The 21165-nt window shown below is 38.0% G+C and overlaps 1 protein-coding gene across 1 annotated transcript in view; it reads right to left on the reverse strand.

The window, feature by feature from the left end:
• ROBO1 (roundabout guidance receptor 1) overlaps positions 1-21165 on the reverse strand; it is a 449648-nt gene that overhangs the window by 17753 nt on the left and 410730 nt on the right. The window contains exons 22-25 of the mRNA XM_068975047.1: positions 19508-19615; positions 16561-16705; positions 12998-13246; positions 2301-2707 (exon numbers count right to left, since the gene is read on the reverse strand). Coding sequence (XP_068831148.1) covers positions 2301-2707; positions 12998-13246; positions 16561-16705; positions 19508-19615 — 909 coding nt within the window. The remainder of the gene's footprint in view (positions 1-2300; positions 2708-12997; positions 13247-16560; positions 16706-19507; positions 19616-21165) is intronic.

The following is a 21165-nucleotide window of genomic DNA, read 5'->3' on the forward strand; positions in this document are numbered from 1 at the left end:
CTTTCTTACAGGGACATAGTACAACAAAACAAAATATTTAATCCATAATGGCAATGGACATCTACTGGCCCTATGCCTTGATCTTTGTTATTTTGGTTTCTTGAAATTCCAGAGATTCAAATGCAGAACTTCCTGCTGTACCACAAGAAAGTTCAGAGGGACCAAGACAATAAGTGTTCTGGCTATAAACAGTAGCAGTCACAGAAAGTAAAATCAACACATTTACAGGTGACAACTGAAGCATTAAATAATAGATATTAATGTGGCCTAGTGAGAAACAATGTGATTGGATTATTCATTCATATTACCTTCAAGCTATATGATAAGCAGCACCCTTTCAGGAAAAGAACATTTTAATAGGCAGACTCCAATGCATGTTTTGTTCATTATAATCATGAGCTAAATGAAAGTCAGAAGAGCTACTAAATTACAATACAGTGAAATATTAAACCAAACTCTCTTTAGCTATGATGGAGACTATTACAATTAAAGTTACATATCCATGAAAAGAGGGAATTAGGGCTGAGACTGAACCCATTTCTCATTCTATTGTGTAAGGCCATCTACTGCTCATAGACCCTGAGGCATGAAGTCGTTTACAGATGAATTTTCAAAATTATTTCTATGTCTCATTGATTCAATGAACTGAAAAACACCCTTAATGCAATATGAAAGCAATAGTTTGAGATGCTTAATTTCACGTACTTATTTTTTTACAGATTAAAAAATAAGGAGAAACAAAAGCTATATAGTCAGATGTTATTTATTAGGAACCATAGATTGGTTTGCATATTATTTTACTATATGCAGCAGCTCCTAGGGGAAAAAAATGAAAATTAGTTTAATATCTTCAAGTGTAGGCCTGGCTAAAATAAGTATGCATTCTACAATAATAGTTTGAGAGATATTAGATATATTTTTTTCCTACAACATATTCTTGATTAATAACATATAGAAAAAAAGCTTTATGAAGGGAGTTAAATTTTCTTTGAATATATTCTACAATGATAAGAAATAATGACCAATTCTACATCTAAAGAGACCATGGAAAATTCTCTTGGAACATGGAAAATAACTGCAACAATGTGATAGTTACTAAGCTAAGGAAAAAAAAAAAAAACAAGATAACAACTATTGATCTGCTGTGATAATCTTTACTTTCTCAGAAATGTCTCTCTTTCTTATTGACCCCATTATTTTTATTCTATTTGTATATTTTTAGTTACCAGAAATATCATATATATTGATCATGTATATGAATATATATATTCCATTTTACAGAAATTAAAATCATGTGAAAAATATATACTTAAAATTTTTTTCTTTCTCATACTATTTACTTTCTAAACAAAGATGGGAGTAGGAAATAAGTATAAGAGAATTAAAACATAAGAATGGATATATAGTAATTAAAAACAGGCTACTGGCAATAAAAGGGGAAATAGAAAAAATATATAAGCATTTAAATTAACTTGCTCTCCAAATTATTAGATTAACAATGTTTAGTTTAAGCATAGAACATAGTTATGCTTACAAAAGTATATATATTATAAATATCTTTATATTTTCTCAATTAAATTAGTATTCTAATTGAGATGCATGAAAAGAATGGGGGTTAAGGAGAAATAGCCCACTTTCCAACAGTCGAGTGTCCACCCAGACATTTATCTATTTCTCCTAGACAATTTCTAATTAAATGGGATGAGTGAACTACCTCAATTAATTTTATTTTGGTGACTTTTATGTAACACAATCTCAATTTAATTGATCACAGGCATTCCAAAAGGAGTTGCACTTATATTTGCTAAGACTATCTTAAAAATGAAGACTTTTCAGGTAGCTTCACTCACATTACATATGATTTATTAAATAAAATAGAAGATTTTAAAAGTCTTGTCAAGAAAAAGGGACAAGGCATGATACATCATAATCTTGGACCTTGGTCTCCTTCCTGTGCTGTGCTTAGTGCCTCAGTCCTGTTGGACTCTGTGCGACCCCGGTGATTGTAGCCCACCAGGCTCCTCTGTCCCTGGGGGCTCTCCAGGCAAGAATACTGGAGTGGGTTGCCATGCCCTCCTCCAGGGGATCTTCCCAATCCAGGGATCAAACCCAGGTCTCCCTCATTTCAGGTGGATTCTTTATTGTCTGAGTCACCTAGGAAACTTGGCAGTCAAAAACCAGAGTGGTGACAGTTGTATTTCATATAGGACACAAGATTATGGAGATAATCAGCAACGGACAAATACGTATAGAATTTTCTTTTTTTCCTCCTCCAGCTTGGTGAGAAGTGGACGACTTACCAGCAGCATCCTGCATTTGGCGCCGGGCCACTTTCAGACCAGCATACTCCGCTGCTGCTGCGACTGCCTGGGCAAAATCAGCGTCAGTGAAAAAAGAGCCATCAGAAGAACTAACACTGGAGCGTCCGCTGGAAATGTTGTCCTCCTCTGAGGCAGAGCCCCAACCATTGATCATGGACCCAGTGACAGAGCTCTCCAGATCCCCGACACTGGAGGCAGGGGTCTGCTCCAGCCCACGTAACAAAAGCCTCCTGGTCTGCATCTTGGCTACTTCCATGTCGGCTTCGTCTTCTTCCTCTTCTGGCGCATCCGTATCCATGTCTGAGACAAGGGGTCCTGAAATGTAGCCGTAGGTGTGGGGTGGGGAAATCGGCCTTGGAGGTGGAGGAGGGCTCACTGGCTGCCGTCTGTAGGAAAATGAATAAACAGGCATGGCTTAGCTCATTACTTAGGACACAAAAGTGTAAACTAACCAAGAAATTCACACAGTGGTAGTTTAGTCGCTAAGTCTTGTCCCACTCTTGCAACCCTATGGACTGTAGCTGCCAGGCTCTGTCCATAGGATTTTCCAGGCAAGAATACTGGAGTGAGTTGCCATTAAATTCACAAGTACACCCTTTAGATTTTTGCTTCCATGGAGCTCATTTGTTCAGGAAAAACAACGGGAAATCAGGGCACACTTAAATTTTTGAGTTGTAAGAAATTTTTCTAAATACCAGAGGTACTTTTAAGAAAGCTGGGCTACCTTTTGATTCAAGCTTAATAGAAATAGACTCATCTATGGATAAGTCTCCTTATGTTTTATCTTTTGGGTTGCTGTTGTTCAGTCTCCAAGTCACATCCGACTCTTCATCACCCCATGGACTGCAGCACACCAGGCCTCCCTGTTCAGTTATGCTCAGTTAAAAAGGGGTGAAAAAAAGTGGTAAGCAATACCTACTTTGAAATTGACACCTATGTATTTGTTCTAAGGCATAGGGAATATTGGGGCTTCCCAGATGGTGCATTTGGTAAAGAACCCACCGGCTGTCTCAATGCAGGAGACACAAGAGATACCGGCTCGATCCCTGGTTCAGGAAGATCTCCTGGAGGAGGAAATGGCAACCCACTCTAGTATTCTTGCCTAGAGAATCCCATGGACAGAGGAACCTGCTAGGTTACAGTCCATGAGGTTGCAAAGAGTCAGACATGACTGAGCATGCACACATGCTCTATATGGAATATTACTGACAGCTTATAATGACTAAAGACAGAGACATTAGTTCTGAAACAGGCTGCTCCATAAATGTATAAACATGTTCCCTTCTCTCTCCTTCGTAGTCTCTCCTACCATTGCAAGCGAATGGACATACTCATTTTGACTACAGAGAGAAGAATTTTATAGGATTAAAATATTATGCATTGAACATATCATACAATTTCCTTCAGATTTTATTCTATTAAAGAAATAGACAAGAGTAATTTTTCTCCAAATTGCTCACTTATAAATATTATTAGCTATTTTCAAGTATATGACTTTTACCATTATTCCTCCTATCTGTTTAACAAAATGTTGACAGGTATTTTTCTTGCTGCTCTGGATTTAAGTTCACAGAGTTAACAATAACTGGTTTAAGCCTTCTCTCCACAGATCTAGAGAACCTCAGTTAAAAGCAGTCTTTCTTCTCCCCTCTTGCACCATCAAACACAGTGAACAGAAGATGACTAAGAAGGCAGAGAGTACTTAGACATTTGTGGAAAGCAAGGTTTGTGGAAAGAAGTTATTCCCAAATGGGAAGAATGCCAAGAGATTTCCTAATGGGGAAAGTGCCTGAAAAACAGGGAACATATATAGTGATTCCTACCTGGAGGACTACCTAGTGATGTGCTCAACAGTTTCAGTCAGTGCTCTTGTTGCTGTTCAGTTGCTAAGTCATGTCTGACTCTTTGCAACCCTATGGACTATAGCATGCCAGGCTCCTCATCTTCCACTATCTCCTGGAGTTTGCACAAATTCATGTCCATTCAGTTGGTGATGCTATCTAAGCAAGATTACAAAGAGCTGTCTAAATGAAGTTGCATGCTAAGTTGCCTCAGTCATGTACGACTGTTTGCAACGCTATAGACTATAACCCTCCAGGCTCCTCTGTCTGTGGGATTCTCCAGGCGAGAATACTGGAATGGGTTGCTATGCCCTCCTCTAAGCAAGGTTAAAAAGGTAATATAAGGGAAATCTCTTTTTGAAAGGTCATGACAACACTTCATCAAATTCTGAGCTCCTGAGAATAAAAATAGAGTCACATGTACCCCAGTGTTCACTGCAGCACTGTTTACAATAGCCAGGATGTGGAAGCAACCAAAAGGTCCACTGACAGATGAATGGATAAAGAAGATATGGTAAATATATATAATGCAATATTCCTCAGGCATAAAAGTGAATGAAGTTGGAACATTTGTAGAGATGTGGATGGATCTAGAGTCTGTCATACACAGTAAAGTAAGTCAGAAAGATAAAAATATTATATATTAACGCATATACATGAAATCTAGAAAAGTGATACAGTAGAATTATTTGCAGGGCAGGGATAGAGATGCATATGTAGAGAACAAACGTGGATGCAGTGGGGTAAGGGGAGAGTGGCGTGAATTGGGAGAATAGCACAGATACATTTATACTACCAGGTGTAAAGAGCTAATGGGAAGCTGCTGTATAGCACAGGGACCTCAGCTTCGTGCTCTGTAATGCCCAAGAGGCGTGCATTGGGGGTGAAGGAGGGAGGCTCAAGCAGGAGCAGATATATGCATACATATGGCTGCAGTCCATGGGGTCGCTAAGAGTCGGACACGACTGAGCGACTTCACTTTCACTTTTCACTTGCATGCATTGGAGAAGGAAATGGCACCCCGCTCCAGTGTTCTTGCCCGGAGAATCCCAGGGACGGGGGAGCCGGTTGGGCTGCCGTCCACGGGGTCGCACAGAGTCGGACACGACTGAACCGACTTAGCAGCAGCAGCAGCAGCGTGGCTGATTCACTTTATTGTACTGCAGAAACTAACAGAACATTGTAAAGTAATTATACTCCAATAATGTTTAAAAAAACAAATCAATGACAAAAAAAGAAAAACAAGCCTGCCACTCTAAGCACTAGTGCTGGAGGGTAGATGAAATTAGGGTTTAGTGTTCTCTGGTGACCCTATGGCTTGGGAGACTAGCAGAGACAGAGTATGAGTGCCACTGACTGGTGGTCTACCTGAAGATGTGGCTAAATTGTTCAAGGACTACACACGTCTACAGATGTTATCCAGGATAGAGTGATTCATCAGTGGAAGCTGGTGCCAGCCCTCTTCCCTCACCATCCTTATGATGCTCACAGAGCAAGATGAGACAGAACAGACATTAGCACTGACCAAGAAGAAGAGTGGATCCTCGTCCACTTTACTCTTTTTATGTACCCTCATCCTTGCCTTAGCACTTAGGAGAATTGACTGGGAAGAGCAAGAAAGCAAGTGATTAAAAATGGAACACACTACTTACTCCTTGTCACCATGGCTACAGACACGTTCAGTCTGCAAAAAAATCTGGACGTGTATGACTATAGTTTTAAAATTAATAAGACCGAGTAATAAATTAAAAGAAAGCATACAAACAAACCCATATATTGTCTGCTCAAGATCTAATTTGCAGAGCTGCTACAGAGAGGAAAAGGGAAATTCAATATAGCACAGTGCTTAGGGTGGCATGATAGTTGTTTGGAGAAAAAAGTTTGGTGCTGTTTATTCCAATGAATTGAGACACTTCAAAAACATGTTTTGTTAACACAAATAGAAAGCATTAAAAATGAAGGATTACTAAAAAATACTATAATTAACTAACTGGTTGAGCACCTCCTTTGCAGCTAAGTATTATACAATGTTAGCTTATTTAATTCTCACAACAGCATTCCAGGGTATTTATTTTATTATTGTTTTAACAGATGAAGACATTGAAATTCAGAGGAATTAAAGACCTTGCCAATGTTCCCATGACTAGTATGTATAAAATTTAGAATTTAATCTCACATTCCATTTCCAAGGTGATGGCCTTTCCTCTAGGTACAGTGTTATTATACATATATATTCACATACACAGGCTTCCCAGGTGGTGTGAGCGGTAAAGAACCCGCCCACCTGCCAATGCAGGAGACGTAAGAGATGGGGGTTCGATCTCTGGGTCAGGAAGATCCCCTGGAGGAGGGCACTACAACCCACTCCAGTATTCTTGCCTGGAGAGTCCCATGCATAGGAGGATTACAAAGAGTTGGACACGACTGATGTGACACAGTACACATACATGCATGCACATATACACAGATGTATGTACATATGTAATATATTGATATATACATATACACAGTTCTTTAGTAAAATATATTATTTTTTTCATTTTTTGGGTGGTTTCTAATGCATATCTGTGTGTGGTACTAGAAGAAATATGAACAATGTACCAAAGCTGAAGTTATTTAAGAGATTAAAATGGATAATTGCTTCAATATGGAATATGTTATACACACAGGAGGAAAACCTTTGTTTAATTTGGATTGCAATAAAATACCACACTTAAAAGTCAATTTACAGCCTTTGTCAGCCAGCACATCCAAAATACCACAAGAAACTTCTTTTTTTATTTACATGTAAGACTTTTTAGCACAAAAGGAGCTATTTTGACCATCAATGAAGGGATGTAGGACAGCCAACTTCACAATGAAAAGATGTCAGCATTGTTGTATGAGGATAAGTCACATTATATGAAGCCAAAACATCTTCATGTTAAATGAGGACTGGCTTTTAACTACCAACACCCTGGGCAAATGCTGGGGAAAGACAGAAAATTTTATTCAAACCATCTGTAAATAAGGCAAGCCCAGGGAACGTGTGATAAACATGTACAGTTTGAAATATGTAATATATTCTATTTGAAAACAAAAAGCTATTTCAAGATGCTGTACTCAAGTGGGACTTGCCACAAATAAGCCTCACCTCCCCTCAATTTCTCCCCCTGCGGGGTTTCAATGTCTTCTGAAATAATGTACAAGTATATGGCTGCGAATCACAATACTCTAGGCTCCTGCAAAAATGATGCCTTCATAAACATGTTCAAGAGATAGAAGAGAATAATTCCATTAATTTATGAAAGCAGGTATCTATATAGTTTACCATAAACCATTTGCCAGGCAAAAGATGAAAGGGATAAAATACATACCTTCGATTTTTTGCTAAAACTGGTATAGTGTTAATATTTTGTATGATTAACCATTCCCCAGTTTTTAACAGACAAGATATTTAATTTTCCTTGACTTGTTTTCCTTCCAACTATATCATACTCATCTATACTAATAAGATATCAGTGAATTTCCTATTCCACACATGAAATTTACTTTCAAAAGATTTTTTTTTACTAGATCATAACTACAATAAACTCAATAGTATCAGATACTTTTGAAAACAATATATGCAAGTACATTTAATTATATTATTTTCATAGTTAGTCTGAAAAGAGAGATGAAAGATTACTATTATGTTAGTCATCTAGTTTACCTAGTTTTAGACAAAAATGGAATACCTCAGAAGCTCATTAGAATGTCAAAATTGTAATATCCACAATAATGCTAGTATGAAATACTTATCTAAATATTGCAGTTATAATGGTTTTAGCTCAGTAATTTCTTATTCATGTACATTACACTATTTGTAATGTCCATAATCAATAAACATAAAAGCAAAATATGTATTCATTCTTTAAACATTTATTCTGTATCAACTATGGTGAAGAAACTTCTAGGTTCAAGACCAAAGGAATCACAAGAAACAAGACCTTAGGTAATGGTTTACAATTTACACTTTAAGACATAGAAAGATTCAGTTTTAAGGCACTCACTTTTAATAAACTAACTATGCCATCAGGCCACAGCAGACTGTATTTTACAAAGATGTTCATAACAGTATCTTCTATCCACAATGGTCTTCTGGGATGCGAATTAGCTCTCCACTTCGTCAAGAGTGGGAGTTTAGTTCTATGTCCTGAATCTGGGTGGATCCCACAATTGCTCTGACCATAGCATATGGCAGAAGTTAGACTGTGCCAGTTCTGAATGTAGCTCTTAGCTGGCCTGGCAACTTCTTTTCCCTGACTTGTAAGTAGGCTGCTGCCATGAAAGGAGTGCCACTCCCCTGAGATCCCTGTGTTATGAGAAGCCAGGGCTATGGCGGACAGACCCTGGAGGAGGAGACTGCATGTGGAGAGAGAGGCCATGGAACCCTGAGATGGCAGACATATGAGGGAAGAATCTAACTTGGAAGTAGATCTCACAGCCCCAAAGACCAGAAGAGGCCATGTGGGTTGGTGATGAATTACCCAGTTGAATCCTTTCATAATCTCTGACCAGTGGAATGGCAAGTAAAAGAAAATGGTTTTAGGTGATGACATTTTAGTGCTGTTCATAGGCAGCACTAGAAACAGGACTCAGGCAGTATGCTAGAAAGTCAGTTAAATAAAATAGACATAATCCTTGACTAAAGGGACTTATAGTCTAGTGGAGGCAACAAACAGTTAATTAAACATGCAATGATAATGCAGTTTTCTCCAAGCTCCAGGATAGAAGATATCTAGGGCACTGTGGGAACATATAGAATTGGCTCCAACTTAGAGCTGGGGCATCAGGGAAAGACTGTATGGAGAGTATCTTCCATTTAATCTTGGATGGAAAGGATACACAAGTATTAGCTCCACAAAAGAGAGGGGATAATGGTGTCTCAAGAAGATGAGACGGCCAATGGAAAGACCTCAACATAGCTGAGAGTGCTGGTTGTCCCAGCACTTTACTCTTTGGAAATCTGGAGTAAAGGCAACAGCCACAGCGAGGAGGGGAGTGAAAATGGCTAAGCCTGGGGAGGCATGCAGGGGTCAGATCACAAAGAGCCTTGATTGCTCCATTAAGGAATTTTGCCTTTATTCGAAGGGAAATGAGAGGTCACTGAGAGATTTTAAGCAGTGGAGCGACTTGATCAGTGTTGCATTTTAGGAAAATGCCTCGGCACAGTCTGCAGCAAGACGATTAGGATGAAGAGAGGGCAGGGCTAAAGGCAACAAGACCACTTATGGACCATTACCGGAATACAGACAAGAGAAAATGGCTGGAGGAAGTGGGAAAGAGCCTTTATGGCGGGAGATACGTGCATTGCTCTGTGTGATCATCAAGCAGTAAAAATCTGCAGGAACAGGTATTTGGCTATAAGGGTCTGATTCTTTGGAATGAAGCTTATAGAGAAATAACCATATGTCTTTAATGAATGTATCATTAGTGGAGTGACAAGAAACAGAGGTCATCTACTAAATGGGTAGGTTTCCGAATAGGCTAAGGGTTTGAGAAGAGGCTTGACTCAAAGATTTCACTAGAGATGGGACTTATAGCATCACGTATACTATCAAAAAACTACACATGACTCATATGTCTAATATTAAGGAATTTTAAAAATAAATAACAGTACACATTTGTTTAAGGTGAATATCTAAATAGTCATTGGCATGGAAAAATTCACTCTTCAGTGAAAACTACTTTATAAGATTATATTGGCAAATATATCATCACATCACAAATTCAAAGCAATATGAGATTATATAGAGATGAAGGTCAGAAAAGATCTTAACTGAGGACTTAGCAGTGACAATTTCTGACTACAGAGATCATTGGTACTTTTGTATTTTCACTTTATCTGTATTTTCAAAAATTTCTAGGGTAAACATGTAGGATACACCTTCAGCATAGAAGAACAGTAATAGTTTTTTGTTTAATGGGCTTTCATCTACTTCTTTTTCAAAAATATTTTCAGGCAAATTAAACATTTTATTATTTATTTTATTTTTTGCCATGCTATTTAATGGGCTTTCATCTACTTCTTATTAGTGCCTAGGGTTATTTCCAGCAGCAATCCTGGAGATATGATTCTTAATATCTTCATAGACTGAAAGTCATACCTTTTAAAACAGGCTGAATGTAGTCAAAGAGGATTTTTGGTACAGATACCCAGTGCATTTCCTAAGTACACATGTTCACCTTGAATTCACTCCCCTAAAACAGTAGCGAGTAAGTCAATTTCACATTCTCCTCTAGTAAAAGATTTCGCTTATCAGATTTTTACTGAAGAAAGTTTTGTGGAACATGATGACGGGAGCAGTACATAAGTATTGCTCTCAAAGAGCTTTTGATTTAAACAGGGAAAGAGACACAAATCGCCAGTGTTAATGCAACATGAAAACCTGATTACTGTGGTAACAGAGTGGTGAACAGACCATTACGAAGAGTAAAGAACAAGATGAGTAAATTTTTGCCAGGCAACAAGAAGAAAGTTGCAGAGGTGGTACATCTGAACAGAGCTTGGAAAGATGAAAAATGCTGGCCAGGCCATCAAGAGAAACAGCACGTACCAAGACACCTGTGCTCAAGGAGGACACTAAGGATTCTGGTGACAGTCATGGAAGCAAGAGCAGCCTGACCCCCACCGCTAGCTCCAGTACTACCTTCTGTGGGCTGGTTCCTGGCATTGCTGACAAGCTGCTGGTGAGCTCAAGGTAAATTCAGGGAATTTCAAACAGACTAATCAGAAAAGTGGATGTGTGGAAGTGTTGGGAGGGAAGAGGTAAGTAAAGGAAAAAGGACAATAAAAGGTATTAAAACAGGGCTAAATAGTAAGACTTGGCTCTGAATGTGCAGTAACATTACTAGACTGGTGGGTAAAGAAAAACAATGTGGAGAGTGGACAGAGAAGGTGAGATAAGTGGTGATCAATGCAGGGATACAATCGTATTTAAAGGCACCAGGACTGAGGGCCTGCCTGAGGGGCTCTAGGAAAGAAAACATAGGAACAAAATCAAGAGTACTTTGGAGTTAGAAATGAAGGGACTTGGTGAATAATTTAATTGGGGAAATGGTAGTAAGATAATGGAAAAAAACTAAGAGAAGGCTTTATATTGATGATTCAGTGGTTACTTTCTGAAGCCTGATGGAAGTAAATGGTATAAGCCAGCATTCAGAGGACTGAGGTGTGAATAAGAATTAGGAAAGTAAAAGTGATCAAAGAATCCTACAGAGTAGGAGAGACAAAGAGCAGCATAAAAAAGGGGAGGCTAAGGGAAGTTTAAAAAGTAATAGGGTTAACTGTAAGGAGAAAGGATTGAATCAAGAGGAAAAGGCTGAAAAGGCAAGATAGATGAGCCGATTTTTGATTGTGATCAAGAAAGGTGAAGAGGTTGACCTAAGGAAAACAAAAGAAGTGCTTTCCAGGAAGAAGATACTGGGTATCATTTGTAACACAGAGGAGGATGCTGAGGAAATAGGTAATTTGAAAGAATGAGAAAAGAATGTTGAGATATTTCAGAGCTAACAGCTTCTATTAGCATCTCATTTTCTCTGAATAAGAGTGGCAGCAGAGATGGTTGTGACCTTAATAGGGAAAAGAGATGTCTTATTTGTTCTCAATCTTCCTGAAGTTCCATGGGTTAATAACATTAAATTTAAATGTCTGGCAATCCAACTTCCCCCTTGTCACGCAGAAGAAAATTTAACTACTTCCCTCATTTTACAGAGTATATGAGTTAAATTTGGTAATAACCTCTTACTGATAGAATAGTTCAAAGCACTGCAAATTCTGTTTTGATCTACAGAATTCAAGCAGCATAAACCAGAATTTGTTAGTCATTCAAGAATATTGAGGGGAGATCTTCTGGGGCAAATAATATACTCAGTTTCAAATGAAATTAAGGATACAGAAAATAATATATATATATAATATGTCAAGGACAATAAAATACTACAAATAAAATCATCAACAATGAGAGAAGTGCTGATATGATGCAGTAATAGCTTTTATGTGGTAGAAATGACAAGTGAAGGATTTGTGCCTAACAAACGTGCTGGTTGGCAATGCTGAATACATAGGTTAAAAAGTCTAAGACATACACACAAAGCTGATTTTTGATCACGATCAAGAAACGTAAAGAGGTGGACCTTTTCAAAAGAACAAAGAAGAGTTTGCCAGGAGGAAGGTACTGGGTACCATTTGTAACACAGAGGAGGATGGTGAGGAAATAGGTAATTTAAAAAGTAATTTGAAACATACTATTAGTAGCTTAGACAAAAGGACTGTAAGCTAACACCTCAACCAAAGTAAAGATACCTGAAGTCAACACAAAATGAATATACCAAATTCATCCTGTAACATTACAGCTTTTAAAGAACAAATCACTCTGCAGTCTGAATTTGAAAAGACAGGAGGAAAGCCTCTCCTTCACAGACTAAAGACATGGCATGGCCACGCATAAAGAAAACTAAAAGACAAAACCACCCATTGTCAATAAGATGTTATCAGATTAAAAAAAAAAAAGATTAGCAACCCATATATTTACTACATGGTCTCCATGTGTTTATGAATGCAATTATCCTAAGTGGGTGAGAATTAAGGCACATTATTTTACGGTTGCAAGTTCACTGAGATCAATTAATCTAATGTTCTGATCAAGACTATTACTTGATATGCTAATTACCAGGGAGGGCTTCCTGTGTGATGATACTGGAAAAAAAGCCCACGTGACCTGAAAAGTACTTCGGGTAAGAGCATTCTGTAAATGCCACTTAGGAGTGGCAATGAGCCAATCTGTTAGTGAAGAAGCCGAATGACCCCCATACCTCCTGTCAGGCTGGTGCTGCCCATGGCCCACCTCCTCGGGACAATCCTGTAGCATGGGCTGGAGTTCTTCCTGCGGAGAGGGCGTGAGAGTGGCGGTGGACTGATGGCTGTAAGACACGGCAGCCGGAGAAGAGGCGGCTCCCCGCACAGGGGGAGTGGGACCTCGTTCATCTTCCTCCTCTTCTAGTTCACCTTGTTGCAGATACATCCGTGCAGGGGGCAGGGGGCATGGCATTTCCTGGTCATAGCTAGAACAAATCATAAGGACACTTAGACTCACTTCAGGTTGTTCCAATGAACTATCTGCAGAGTGAGCGAAATCTTAGTGTTGAATTGCTTTCAGGCCACCTTCAGAAGGTCTTGTTGGGACTCCCCTCATGGTCCAGTGGTTAAGAACTCACCTGCCAATGTAGGGGACACGGGTTCAATGCCTGGTCTGGGAAGATCCCACATGCTGCTGGGCAATTGAGCTCGTGTGCCACAACTACTGAGCCTGTGTGCTGGAGCTACTGAAGCCCCTCACCCAGAGTCTATGCTGCTCAACAAGAGCAGTCACCACAATGAGAAGCCCACGTACCCCAACTAGGGGGCAGGGCCTGCTCCCTGCAAAGACAGAAAGCCCACACACAGCACCAAAGACCCAGTGCAGCCATGAATAAATAAATAAGAATTTCCAAAAAATCAGAGGAGGTATTGTTTAAAAAAAAAAAAATAGCTCACTGTCATAAAGATGTGTGCATTGCTATAGATAACAAAGTTTTCTCCATGGGATTACAATTCAGTTGGCTCATTATAGGCTCTGAGAAGTCATGCAATAAAGAAATCTAACAAAGTTTAATTTAGTAAACCCCAAATGTGTTTGATCTCTTCAATCCCTCCAACTCAACATGATCTCTAAAGGACTATTCAGGATGGTCTTGAAAATAATCCAAAGACAATATGCTAAACTCTGAGAAAAATTACTCTTGAAAATCCCCCTGGAGGAAGATGCATTGGAGATCAACTTATTAGCCCAATACAATCCACTTTTCCTCTAAAATCATAATAAATCACTATTTCTTTGGTTGAGCACAAAATATAGTATAGTTGGCTTGCATTTAGGATGGTGAATGAAAAACACAATAAATAAAATAATCAACAAACTATAAAATGTCCCCTTTCCTCCACCGTTAGAGCTATGTGGAAGCTCTAAATGAATCTGGTGAACATTTTTTCCTTTCCCGTTTACCTCAGGGTACACAATTACTAATTAGAATGGCAGTAACTTGATACATTATATAAATCATGTTCATGTTACCCTTCTATCTTATTTATTCCCTACCTTGTTTACCAGAACTCAGGAAAAGTTGATACTCATATAACATGATTTCTTCGTATCTTTATATCTTCTTTTAATGAACAAATCCCACTATCTGTGAGCTTCCTCCTGTGTTTCCTATGTCTGTTGTACTCATTTTGACATTCCTCTCTTCTACCTTAAACTGTTCCCCAGTTCATTTCTACTCTACTTCTTTTTTTAATTTAATTTTATTTTTAATATAAATATATTTATTTTAATTGGAGGTTAATTACAATATTGTATTTACAATATTTACAATATCGCATTGGTTTTGCCATACATCAACATGAATCTGCCACAGGTAAAGAAAAACACCAATACAGTCTACTCTACTTCTAAAAATCTCTAGAATCTATTTCTCACATTGCTTTTTATTATAATGAGCACCACTCTCCGGTTAGTCACCTGTTTTAGGGTAATAAGTGGCTCTTTAGTTGCCTACAGAATAAAATATGAGGACCTACACAACACAGGCAAGTATCTGTATAATCTGGCAAGAATACTGGAGTTGCTTGCCATTTTCTGCTCCTGGGACTGTCCTGACCCAGGGATCAAATCCAGGTCTCCTGCACTAGTAGGCAGATTGTTTACCGACTGAGCGACCAGGGAAGCCCTTATGATGGTGAGTTCCCTGGTAAAAACGACCCCCAGGTGTACTTCTTTAGGGCTGTCTGGGGTTCCCAAGGGCAAGAAGGCTATAATGTCCCTCAGTGGAGAAAATATGTGAATTAGATAAGCTTTGCTCAGGAATGACTTACAGTGCTGTTGGCTGGGAATTCAATGTTAATGAATCAACAATATATATTACATAAGGTGTCTTTAAACAAAAACACATATAACAGAAGGTTATGTATGGATCTCCATTTCCATCTCCAGGGATCTTTCTTACCCAGGGGTTGAACCCAGGTCTCCTGCACTGCAGGCAGATTACCATCTGAGCCACCAGGGAAGTTCTAAGAATGGCTGCTGCTGCTGCTGCTGCTGGTAAGTCACTTCAGTCGTGTCCGACTCTGTGCGACCCCAGAGACGGCAGCCCACCAGGCTCCCCTGTCCCTGGGATTCTCCAGGCAAGAACACTGGAGTGGGTTGCCACTTCCTTCTCCAACGCATTAAAGTGAAAAGTGAAAGGGAAGTCGCTCAGTCGTGCCCGACTCTTAGCGACCCCATGGACTGCAGCCTACCAGGCTCCTTCATCCATGGGATTTTCCAGGCAAGAGGACTGGAGTGGGGTGCCATTGCCTTCTCCGTCTATGTATGGATAGACTGACAAAAATGTAACCAGAGCTTACAGGAACCTACCCTTGCATTTTTCTGGGGATCAATGGTTCAGTATTTGCTAATCCAGTGATTAGAAAATAAAAGTAAAGAGACTTTGTTTCCTGTCATAGTTGGAACTCTAAAACTGTTTTTTGGTGTTTTTTTTGTGGAGAATGAAAGAACAATGTCTTCATTTCAATAGCAGTCTTTAGAAAGACTATTTCTGGGCCAATTCTGCATTTTCTGAGTTAATTCTCTGTATCAAAGGCGTTCTCTTCCATTGATCACCCGAGTGAAGCTGCTGTTTTTGTTTTGTTGGGTGGTACCACATCTAGTTCTACAGACCCTGGCGTGAGGAAGAAACATGCTAACTCTCTAACTGCTGTCATGTGGGTTCTTTACACTAGTTAAATCTGTGTGAGAAACAATTCAGCAAAGTTTAAACTTCTACAGTTTTCAGCAGAATGTGATAATATCTGACAGCAAACAGTTTTCAGGATGCTGGAGCTGTGGTATAAATCCATACACTTTATATATGAAAATTCAGAGATATACAACAGAAGTTTTGGTATTTGAAAAATACAAAATCAAATATAGTGTGATATATGTGATCTCATATATAGTCATGATCATGTATGTTAATTACATGTATATAATTTAAAATACTTATAAATATGTAAACTTTGTGTGTGTATGTGAATGGGTGTGTGTGTGTATGTATGTATGTATTCATGACTCATAATTCTGAATTCCAAAAGAAGCTTCTAAGATATGAATTACTTTTGTTATTGCAAAACTGAAGAGGGTTTCTAAGTCGTGCTGACCCATCAATATTGTTTTATTCAGAGACAAATGTCCATGGACCCTAAGAATCAGTCTCCCCAGATGATTTAGTTTAGTAATTACTTAATATTGGTTTAGGGAATCCTATTGCTCCACCTACATCGGTCCTAAAATCCCTCTTACCTTTCATCTACAGAGATGCTGTACTCTTCACTGTTGCTATGAGGAGGAGGATGTGCTGGGGGAGGGGGCAGTAGGTCTGCCCAGTTCATGCCACCTTGCTTTGGTACTTTGGGTGTCCGTGCCCCTTTCTTGTGCCCTTGACTCCCTTGGAAAGAAATAAAAGGCAACTTTTATTTCTGAATTTTAAAGCTTTTCTATTATCCACAGATTAATAATCCATATATTATTAATAATCCACAGATTATGTTCTGTAAATATGATTTTATAATTTATATACAGAGGTAAAGAAAGTTTTCTTCTTAAATTTTAAACAGAACTTTGTACAAAAGAAAATGCAGAATACTGACAAGTTTAAGTGCAAAATAAATAGTGAAAGAGCAATAAAACCATAAATGAATTTTTATAAGTCATATCATTAATAGTGATCTTCTTACAGCAATTAATTGCATTATGGATTATCATCTAAAACAAATGAGCTGTAGACATACTTTCTGAAGTGCCTTTCTATTATTTAATTGCTGGAACCTAAAATACAATATGATACAGATACGATCTATTACATTTCCACTGTTGCATTAAATTACCGAGTATATATAATTTGTACTTGTCCACTGAAACATTTTAGGCACAATGAAATTACTAGTTTTGTCAGAAAGACAGGTGCAGATGAAAATAATTGCTGGAAGAACTAATATATCTAACAACAAAAGAAGCAGAAAAATGGTTTCTAAAAAGGAGCCGAAGTGTTTTTAGCCACTGTTTCTATAAAATTATGGCTTAGAGTGAAATAATGTTGCTTGAACATTCTTAAAAGTTTAAAATAGCTCAATTATTCAAGTTGCCCAACATTCTGGTATTAGATTTGGCATATTCTTTAAACATAGGTAGCTGCACATTTTGGTATATTCATTTTAAAATAATGTTAGGTCAAAGATATTTGGAGATAAAATGGTTGTTCTCCTCCTCCAATAGGATATATTCTACATTATTACGCAGATTACAGACAATGAGTCTATAATTATTTTTCTCATATGATCCCTTAAATTCAGCAAATTGTCTTTAGGAAAAAAAAAAAACACCTTTCTGAAAGAGAAAAGATCCAACTCACATGGTACATGAAACAGGTCTGAATATATTCAATGAGACTTAGTTTTTAAGTCCCTTGGGAATTTTCAAATGACAGTGTTTGTGAAGCCAGACGTCCTTGCACTAGTCTGTTATTGCACCAGGTGTGGGCTGAGGGACAGGCTGTTCTTTGTAAGTTATGATGGCCAGGCTTCTGCCTCTGTTCTCTCTTCCTCCACTCACTTGTCTTGTCTTGGAATGGCTGTGCATGTACTGAGGAGCTGACTGTACTCACAGCCTTTGTCTTGATTTCCTGGCAGTCATCCACTGTAACAACTCTACCTGTCCTGAAAAGCCTTACATCACAAATCTCGCCTATACTTCATTTAATTGCCTCATTCTCTCCCCTAATTACCACCAGATTTCACATCATGGGACCTTTTTACCGCATATTCACAGAACACTAAATACCAAGTAGCAGCAGAACATTAGGATCTATGTATCTAAACTGAGGCATGGAGAAAGGCAACTGAATAACAACCTAGAATCCTTTTTTTTTTTTTCATTAAGACATTTTTCTCTTTAAGTGCCTAAGAATTCAAAGAAGAAATGGCATGGGATATCAAATATAAAAACACATTGTATAGTTGTCCCAAGAGGACATTTTTGAAAATTTTCTCTTAATTTAGAAATGCTTAATGCTTCTGCCTACTTAGGCAGAGGTGAGAATCCAAATAGGAAACTCACCCCTGGAATGTACTGAGTAATAATCTGTCAATCTAGCTCTTTTCTAGTATCTATTTTATAGTTTAGAGTTTACCTACTTTAAAAAATATAAAAAGTCATTTGATAAGATTTGTTAAAAAAACAATCAAACAATACATAGTAAAACAAGAGCAGATCTAAAAAGGTATAGAGCTATTCTTAACTTCCTTAATTCAACTGGGAACAATTTCAATCCGTGACAAAACACAGGCTAGAAAATGCCAAATCAGCATGCCTTCATCAAGGCAAGATGGTAAAATGCAAATACCATATTCATTACAGAAGAGGAGTAGAGACATTTGGCTAAAAGCACCTACTGGCAACTTTAATCCAGTTTCTAGGAAGTAATATATCTACCCTCTCCTGGAGAAACAAACTAGAGTCAAGATCAATTGGTTTTGTCCTCACTGTGGTGTGACTTGCCACATGTTCGTTCTAATAATGAACTGCCTTTAATTAGAAAAACAGGGCTTAAGTGCCAGCAAGCTCCCATCTGCAGCCACTATCAGGAAAACAGCTGGCAAACAGCTGCCACAGCATGAAAACCACAGGGGAGAGGCTGCGGTGTGGCTTCTGAGGCTCGCACACACTGACGTCGGGAGGTTGCTTCACGAGATTTTAGAGCAAGAACTAAGTAAGGGATAGAGAGATCATTAACGGAGGCAGGTTCCAATTGTACCTAAATCTCATGATACTATTTCTTGGGCTTTTGATTCTACTCAAGTGTGCTGAAGTTTCATATGCTTTAACAGACTACCTTCAAATGGTAACACAGTTAGCAGATTAACTGGATGTGCAATATTTTTAGTTATATTTTTGCTGAAATGGAAAAAGTGTTTCAACAGCCTTTAAAGATTCAGTCATGCTTCTGGCTTTAATAGAGCTCCTTAAAAAGGGAAGAAAATAGGAGCCTCAATCTTCATTACCAAATAGGACATAAAATGGTTCAATGAGTGGACAGTAGTTCACTTTGCAGAGACTAGACCTATGCCTGGAAGATTCAAATCATATAAAGTGATTAGCCATGTCATATTTCAGATCATTAGCATTCAAGCTGAAGGAATGTACCATCTCTTTAAAGGAGAGATTGGCCTTCTCCTTGGTTTCCCTTACTTACCTGATGTACTACTACCCCGGTCTGAACTGTTGTAGGATCCTCCAGTATTCTGGTCATATGACTGGTTGTATGGGATAGTTGGAGCAATTGTGTCATTTGCACGATAATCTGGACATTTCAGATGGGAAAAAAAAAAGTTACACATTTATTTTGGTGCCTCAATCACTTACCAAGGATTAAGCTTTTAAATTATCATATTGATCACTTGCTAAGATGGACACGTGTTTAGGATGAAACGTCAAGAAAAAATGAAGATCTTTAAACATGTCTACTTTAAGATATGTAAACTACAAACTCTCTGTGTCTTCTTTACATGAATCAGGCTAAACATAAGTATGAAAGAATCCTACCAGGGACTATTTCTTTTCTTTAAAACACTTATAAATCAGCTAAGGCATAAGTCAGCTTTGCTTGACTTCTTATCTTTAAAAATATGGTAACAAAATAATTTTAATAATAATAAATTGAGAAAATGTCATATCTGTGAATCATTAAAAAATAATAAAACATAAACCTGAAACTTGCCAGGAAGATTATGTCTAATTAAAAATACAGATAAGAAGACGAAGTATCTCAGTCTTCCACAAATACTTCTGCTTGCTTAGGGAGAGGTGAAAATCTGAGTGAAAAACTCACCCCTGGAATGTACTGAGTAATAGTCTATCAGTAAAGCTGCATTCCAGTGTCTTTACTATAGTTTGGCATACCAAGTCTGTTTATAAGCAGTATAAACAATATATCACAGCTCTGAAATATTTGTACAGAGGACTGTCAGACTGTTCCAAAGTCCACAATAAAACCGTATACTCTGCAGGAATAATATGACAATAGTTTGAACTCCCACTGTAAACTCTCTGATTACGGAACCTCTCCTATTCATCTTTGCCATGAACTCATGTATTATGCTAAGTGAAAAAAGTCACATGGAGAAAGACAAATATTGCATGATATCACTTATAGTTGCAATCTAAAAAATTCAACAAGCTAGTGAATATAACAAAAAGAAGCAGATTCACAGATAGAACAAACTAGTGGTTATCAGCAGGGAGAGGATGGGGGAGGGGCATACAGGTGAGGGACTAATACCTTTATTATATATAAATAAGCTACAAGGATATACTGTTCAACACAAGGAATGTAGCCAGTATTATGTAACTATAAATGGAGTGTAACCTTAAAAAATTGTGAATGACTACATTGCACACCTGTAACTGCTGCAAGAGTGTACCTCAACTATACTTCAAGAAAAAAATGGCTAGAAAATATCTACTGAATTGGGTTATTATACCAATCAAATGTTTTCTTAAACTGGGAATAAAGCAAGATGGCTGACTTATTAAAGTAAAACATATAACACTATCTCTTGGTAATTTCCGACTGTAATACATTCAGCTTTGAAAAAAACATTTCCAACTCAAGCCTAAAAAAAAAAGAAATCTGTGTTTCTAATTATCTGCAATTAAATGTACCCTTTACTGGGACACTCATACAAAACTGTCCTCACTTATTCAAATTAGAGCATTCCCTTTATTTCTAGAGGTATAATTTTGTAAATCATGTTACTAAAGCAGTAACCTAAAGGAACTACAAAGAAATCAAATACCTATCCCTTCCGACTCACCCATTTTACAATAGAGAAACATTCCCCTCAGGCCATA

Source organism: Capricornis sumatraensis, chromosome 1 (assembly GCF_032405125.1).
Source record: "Capricornis sumatraensis isolate serow.1 chromosome 1, serow.2, whole genome shotgun sequence".
NCBI classification, from domain to species: Eukaryota; Metazoa; Chordata; class Mammalia; order Artiodactyla; family Bovidae; genus Capricornis; species Capricornis sumatraensis.